The sequence below is a fragment of the Meles meles genome, chromosome 11 (assembly GCF_922984935.1).
Source record: "Meles meles chromosome 11, mMelMel3.1 paternal haplotype, whole genome shotgun sequence".
Taxonomy (NCBI): Eukaryota; Metazoa; Chordata; class Mammalia; order Carnivora; family Mustelidae; genus Meles; species Meles meles.
Genome location: NC_060076.1, coordinates 48712340 through 48719526, shown reverse-complemented (window position 1 = coordinate 48719526; position 7187 = coordinate 48712340). Strand labels below are relative to the sequence as shown.

General features: G+C 45.0%; 1 protein-coding gene across 1 annotated transcript; it reads left to right on the top strand.

Annotated features, from left to right (window-relative positions):
• Positions 1–1508: 1508 nt before the first annotated feature.
• LOC123952830 (interferon alpha-1/2-like) lies at positions 1509–3737 on the top strand. The gene has a single exon (XM_046022417.1). It carries the CDS (start codon positions 3141–3143, stop codon positions 3735–3737), a length of 597 nt encoding a protein of 198 aa, XP_045878373.1. The 5' UTR covers positions 1509–3140.
• The last annotated feature ends 3450 nt before the right edge of the window (positions 3738–7187 follow it).

The window sequence follows — 7187 nt, the reverse complement described above, 5'->3', positions numbered from 1 at the left end:
AACTCCTTAGTGTTCCACCTTGGAACTTTGGAATCATCAGAATAATTGTCCCTCTGGGTTTCTGTTTCTCTCCAAATGCTGCAGAAATAAGCGGAATCCAAATGGGGTTACTGAGAAGACAGAGGTAATGGTTTCAAAGATCTCAGAAGGGTTAGACTGAAATCAGCTTTAGTATTATCATCTTAAGAGATCCTCATCATTATTCTAAACCAGGTGCAGAGCAGAATCATGCAAGATCTTTCAATTCCCCTTGTCTTCATATTGCATTTCTCAGGCAAACTTTTCCAGGTCTGAGTGGACTTATCAGGTAGGTAGAGCTCTCAGGCAGGGCAAGGATCCCGTCTCCTTCCAGAGAGGGTGAACAGCTGGAGTCCTGGTCGCCAGTCTCTTGTGAGCTGGTTGGTGTGACTCCTCTCATCTCTCCTCAGAGCCGAGTACATGTGGATTGAACGAAAGGAAAATGAGGTGGCTCCTCTTGTAGAGCTGAGGGCCTCATGGGGACTCAGGAGTTGGTCTTGTGGGATCCTCTAGCCGAGGCAGCCACATTCCTGACTTGCAATAACTCAGTACAGTCTTCATTTCCCTCGTCTGCCGGAGCTGCTCGTCCCCAGTGTTGCTGCGTCAAATTTGGCTGACGTGCACTCTGCCATTTTCTCAGCAGACAGGACACTCTTTCATTTTTGTCACGTTAGACTTAACAGTTGTCTTCCCCCCTCCCCCACACAGCTGCCATGTTTTGCTTTCGAGGAGAGTTAACATGAGAAACAGAAAAACTGATGTCTTAAAAATGAAAGAGAAACCCGGGGCAGCCCCTTGGCCCTCCTCTTCCTTCCCTCTGTGTGATCCTCATGATGACCTAGAAACTGATCAGGACCAGCAAGTCAGAGTATGTCTAGTAAAGCATGTGGAAATATTAAGTTTTTCAAATTCTCTTTGTTGTTGTTACTTAATTTGAAGATGCAACACCGTGAATGAGGAAAGGCAACAAGGAAGTGTGTCCCTGACATCATAGCCTGGGCCTCACCCCCCTGCATTCTGAGCACCAGACAGGTGGCCAGATGAAGCTGCCTACTGTCAACACACAGTCTGAATGAGCTAGTGAAAGTCATCAGTTTCTGTGCTGGAAGTTTCCCAGAGACCCAGTCAGTGAATTCCCTGTGCTCCACTCAGAAATTTTGGACGTAACATGTGTTCCCTAGTTTCAGGAAAATTTGAACCATGGGGAACACTGGGTGGCTCAACTTGTTGAGGATCTGATTCTTACTCTACCTTCAGATCTTGATGTCAGACTGTGAGTTCAAGACCCAAGTTAGGGTCCACCCTGTGTGAGGAGCTTACTTAAATAAATGAAAAACCGGAAAATTAAGCACTGTGGTGGTACAATAAATGTATTCCCTTATTCAAGGTGAAAGGATTATAACTGGTTTTTCCTCTACTTGGAGAATAGAATCATTCACCTCAGCATCTGAGGGATGTTGACACCTTTGTTACCTGGTCAGGTGAGGAGGAGGTCAGCAAGAGAGAGGGTCCCCAACACAAACACGCCAGGGGCAAGGGCAAGGATCTAGGGGCAGAAACTGCTTTGCTAACAAGGAAACCAGCCCCTGCACAGTAGGGGAATCTAGAGTCCTCCGGACATGGTGAGCCTGTCCTCAGGAGTGAGCCCAGGAGAACCTGGGTGGAGGACACTCAGTCACTCTAGAAGAAATATGTTAGTAGAGGTGATAACTACCTTGTCAGTGAGGTGCTGCTGGGAAAATCCAGTCATGTGGAAATAGAACCTCGACACCTCCTCTTCCCAGACAAGAACCAGGCTTCCTGCTGGGGGCACTTGCAATGACTTGGAGCGTTCTAACAAAACCTTGGTATTTATTGTCGTTCATTGGGTATTCTTGGATATTACATAAGAAACAATGGCACAGAATTCTTGGAGGACACAAACTGTCAGCAAGGTCAGTGTGACAAATCCAGGAATAACAGGAATCCCTAAGGATTGGAGGAGTTTCTCTCCATCATTTCCTGGATCTCAGAGTCTAACTGGACAGGTGATCTTTCTTACTGGTGAGCTGCCAGTGGTGTCTTGTGGCCATTGCTGATGTTTGAGGCCTGTTGTGATGCAGGCTTTGGAAATGAAAACACAAACACATTAAATTTTATGATTTAGCTCTACAAAATTCATTCAACACCTCAGTAATTATCTAGTGTAAGCAGAATAAATATTTTGATAATACCTTCCAGAGTACAGTAGTAGCAGGGGAAGTTAAAGATGATGTTGTCGTGGTGCCTGGGTGGTTCAGTCAGTTGGGTGGCTGCTTTCAGCTCAGGTCATGATCCCAGGGTCCTGGCATGGAGCCTTGCATCAGGCTCCCTGCTCCGTGGGAGCCTGCTTCTCCCTCACTGTCTGCCTGCTGCTCTGTCTACTTGTACTCTCTCTGCATCTATCTCTCTGCCAAATAAATGAATAAAAATCTTCAAAAAATGATTTTGTCCTATGAGGCAACATTCAATTTCAGGACACTAAAAACACATGTTAAGTAAGTAATTCCATTTTTCACTTGCATTTAGCAATCTGGATTGATTTGAAATGTCCAGGTACACTGAAATCATTATGTCCTCTTAGAAATCGTTATTTGCATATGTACTCCCTATACTACACTGTATACATGTAAAGAAAAGTTACTCATCAAATTTACTTATATACATAGGCATCAATAGCTTTAAAATATAACTATTAGCTTAAAATTTTTAGTCATTCTGGACCATGAACTGGTTAAACCTTACACTTTTTTTTATCTTAAAGCACAGACAAAAATACAATATGTAACAATATATACTGTGTCTCCTGTTATTAAGTATTCTTGAAAGTTTGAATTAAAAAACATCCAAAAAGATTCTGGAGGCAAGGATAATACTTAAAGAAAATAATACATGGTTGAGAAACCCATGCTCCAAACCCAAGTAGAAAGTGTAGAAAGGAAAGCAAAAAGAGAAGTAGAAAGTAAGGGAAACGTTCAGAAATCGAAAACTCCTGTGTCCCCTACTTAAGCCTCACGCACAAGAGAAGATGTTCAGAGAAGCTAGAGCCACGGGCCCCAGACGTGCCCACCCCACCCAGGCCAAAAGCATCTGCAGGATAACCTATGGCTCTGCCCTGCTCCTTCTTGGTGGCCCTGGTGGTGCTCAGCTGCCACTCCCTCAGCTCTCTGGCATGTGACCTGCCTCAGGACCATGGCCTGCTGCACTGGAGGGCCTTGATGCTTCTGAGACAAATGAAGAGACTGTCTGCTAGCTCCTGTGACAACTATACAAAGGACTTTGGCTTCCCCCAGGAGGTGTTTGATGGCAAGCAGCTGCAGAAGGCTCAAGCCCTCCCTTTCGTCCATGTGACGAACCAGAAGACCTTCAACCTCTTCTGCACAGAGGCCTCACCTCCTCCTTGGAACACGAACCTCCTGGGGGAATTGTGCTCAGGACTCTCTGAGCTGCTGGGCCACCTGGAAGCCTGTCCCCTGCAGGAGGCAGGTGTGGGAGAGAAGCCCCTTGTGAATGGGGACTCCATCCTGAGGAACTACTTCCAGAGGATCTCCCTCTATCTGCAAGAGAAGCAATACAGCCCTTGTGCCTGGGAGATGGTCCGAGCAGAGATCATGAAACCCTTGTATGCATCAACCGTCTTGCAAGAAAGATTCAGGAGAAAGAAGCGACACCCCTTTCAACATGGAAATGATTCCCTCTGACTGATAACATCACACATTCCGGAGTTCTGCCGTGCCAGAGACTCTCACTTCTCTGTCCCAAAGCCATGAACACAGTCAATTTGTCAAGTGTTTTCAGAACGTGTCAACTCTACAAGCAGTAGTCGCTTACAGATGACCTTGCTTGTGTCTATTTATATATTTAAATATTTATGGAAATATTGATAAGATTCAGTTTTCATATAATATGATTTGCACCTTTACATAACAGAATATAATAAAATATATTTTTAATATGTAATCAGTTTATCATTTTTTCCTTTATGGAACTTTAAGTACAAAAGTGTTTTCAAAGAGACACACCAGGTCTGATTGTGTAACTCCGTTGGAAATCGGACAGCAGAATGCATTGACCATCATTCTGCACTAACATTGGAAATGACAACTGACTTTCTCTAGGACAACTTGCACGTTGACCTCAGGCTATAGGACATAATAAATACAGATCCTGATGTCTACATCTTTGGTTGTAGGGATATATAAATACGGTTGCTATAGGGATGGGAATCTAAAAATAATCCTCCTACCTAGTGTTCTAATGAAGAAGGAAAGGAAGTGACTTCTCTCACCTGCTGCTAGAACGAACAGGTGAAGCACACAGGCAGTGCACACAGAAAAGCTGTGGTCCCCTCGACAGGTCGCTGGCAGACATGGAGGCACGTATGTCCAGTCGGGGGGAGGTGAAAGGGCATTTGACAAGAAATGCCATGACTGAGGTCCACATCTACGAGGCAAAGCCAGAAACAGAGGTGGTCATGCAGGGAGACCGTGTCATGTGAGAAACAGACATACACTTGATTCTGAGGCTCTTCAACCATTGAAGGGAGGGGAGAGAAGAGCCACAGAGGAGACGGTGGACTCTTGGCCATACAGCACAGGGTAAGAGAGGATGCTGGTGAGTGTCTTTAAGGAAGTAAATGTGCTTCGAAGAGCATCAACGGATTCCTGGAAGATGTGGACTGAAACTGCCTGCGATGTCAGAAACACAGATGCCTTTGCTGACCTTCCTGAGAGTCGGTTTTGTGGCATGCATAAGCAGAGACCACCCTGGAATGGATGGAAGCATGAATAAGAGAAGTCAGTGCATCTGACTTGGAGAAAATATTGCATGGGAGGGGTGCCTGGGTGGTTCAGTGGGTTAAAGCCTCTGCTTTCTGCTCAGGTCATGATCCCAGCATCCTGGGGTCGAGCCCCGCATAGGACTCTCTGCTCAGCAGGGATTCTGCTTCCCTTCCTTTCTCTCTGCTTGCCTCTCTGCCTACTTGTGATCTCTCTCTCTCTCTCTCTCTGTCAAATAAATAAATAAATAAATCTTTAAAAAAATGAATTTTGCATGGGATTTAGAAATAATGGAGTTCATTATTCTGGGCATAGTTTGCCCTTTTATGTCATTTCTTTTCCCCTGAGTGATTTCATGGATTCGATGTTCTGCAAATCATATTAATATGTTTAATGTTGTATTTATTTTTCATCATGACTAAATTTCTGACAGTGGTTTATCCTATCTTGGTTCTTATTACCTTGCACATCAGTGTGCTGCTCGGCTTTAAGTATTCACTTGGCAGGAATGGATAACTCATTCAATCCTTCATCAAATTATCATTACTATGGAAAAAATAATGTTTCCCAGAATTATCGGCTTCATTAATTAGGTTCCCTACGTCCTCCTTGTGATACTGTCTCCTATAGCGGCATAATACCCCATTGCTTTTTCTAGAGAGTTTGATGTGGTAAGAATTCTTCTCTTTGCTCACTGCTAGTATTTCCTCATGTTCTGAATACCACAATGTTTGGTGGATATCCACATCACAAGATTCTCATGCACATAAACACTGACAGACTTTCTTCAAAAATAAAGGTGGGAAGCTGAGTCAGGCATTCTCTCTCCTCATATTTACAACAATGAGAACTCATTGGTCAAATCAGCTGAAAATACATGAATCATGGAAATCCATAGAGCAATAGTGAGTTGTGCATAATTCAGGAGTACCAACAGATTTAACAATTAGAACAGCGTGAATATTCACTGAACTATGAAATATGCACTGAAAGGCACCTAGCAGTGCATCTTCCATAGGGAAAGGCATAAATATGGTAGCAGTCGTCTTATCTTAATTCTGACAGCTATATATGAGAATATTGTTTGTCTCCTCCTACACAATTCTTGGGAACAGTGTGTCCTACACGTCAGTACCTGACTTGCAAAGGAGGCAGTCTCCCAAACTGGAATTCTGTTGTGAATTCTAGAAAGGGCTGGCCCATTCATCCCCTATTGCCAAGAAGGGTTTTTATTTTTCACCAGTGATGAGACGGTGGCTTCTACGAACATCTGAGAGTCGAGAATAAATATCTAGGTGGAAGTGCAGAAGAACATGCTATTTCCTTATCCTTCTGCACCCACCCTGCCCTCTACCCTCCCCCAACCCTCACTGCAGAACACATTCCCCTGTCCTAACAGTTACCTTCCTCGCCAAGGCAGAAGTCCCCACAGCACACTTGGCATTCACTCTCTGGACCTCTCAGCCTGTTCACACAACAGCTTTCTGTTCTGCTGTCATCTCAGCTTAAAGGTTTCCGTGAGGAGCAGCACAAGAAAGCAAGTAGAAGACAAAAATGCAATGAAATCTCTAGGTTTTGCAGAACCACCTGCTAGAGAGGCTTTGCTCTCTCTATGTGATGGAAGAGCAGCTGTGGCTGAACGGAAACAGAAAGCAGGATCAGGTTGAAGGATATCCTAGTGAAGCTCCTCTGCAGGAAGACCGCCCCCTGGTGGCCACGTGGGACAAGGGAGGTGACCAAAATGGGACCTCTTCCTGAGGATGTCCCTTCCAGTTACAAAAAGCCACTTGTGGACATCCAGAGATTCTAATGCTGTCATAAACCCCTTTCCTTACTCTGTCTATAACAAAGAGTAAGTCTTGACCTGAAATCACTTTGGCCACAGTCTGTTTCAATCCCAGTGTTATTGATTATTAAATACTGGAAAGTGTTGGAGAACCAAGCAGCAAAGGACAGATGCAGGGGTGAGGGGAGTGAACACCTCTGCCAACTTTTTTTTTTAAGATTTTTGATTATTTATTTGAGAGAGACAGAGCATGAGGGGAGGGAAGGTCAGAAGGAGCAGCTGACTCCCCGCTGAGTAGGTAGACCAAGGAGGGGGGCTCCATCCTAGGACTGTGAGATCATGAACCTAACCCAAGGAAGAAGCTTGAATAACTGAGCCACCCAGGCACCCTGACCCCCACCAAATTTCCGTCCCAGGCATTTCTGGTCAACCTGCTAGGGGACGTAGAGGAGGCAGGGCTCAGGGTCAGGTGCCCATGGTCGGGCTGGGAGACATTACCCTGCACTACTGGCCACAAGCAGCAAAAGTTTGGCAGCTTCAGAAGCCAGAGTGTCCACTTGCCCTCCCTCCACTTCCCCTGTCAGCTG

Coding starts and splice junctions, on each gene's coding strand:
- LOC123952830 (XM_046022417.1), top strand. CDS start 3,141: ATGGCTCTGCCCTGCTCCTTCTTGGTGGCCCTGGTGGTGCTCAGCTGC.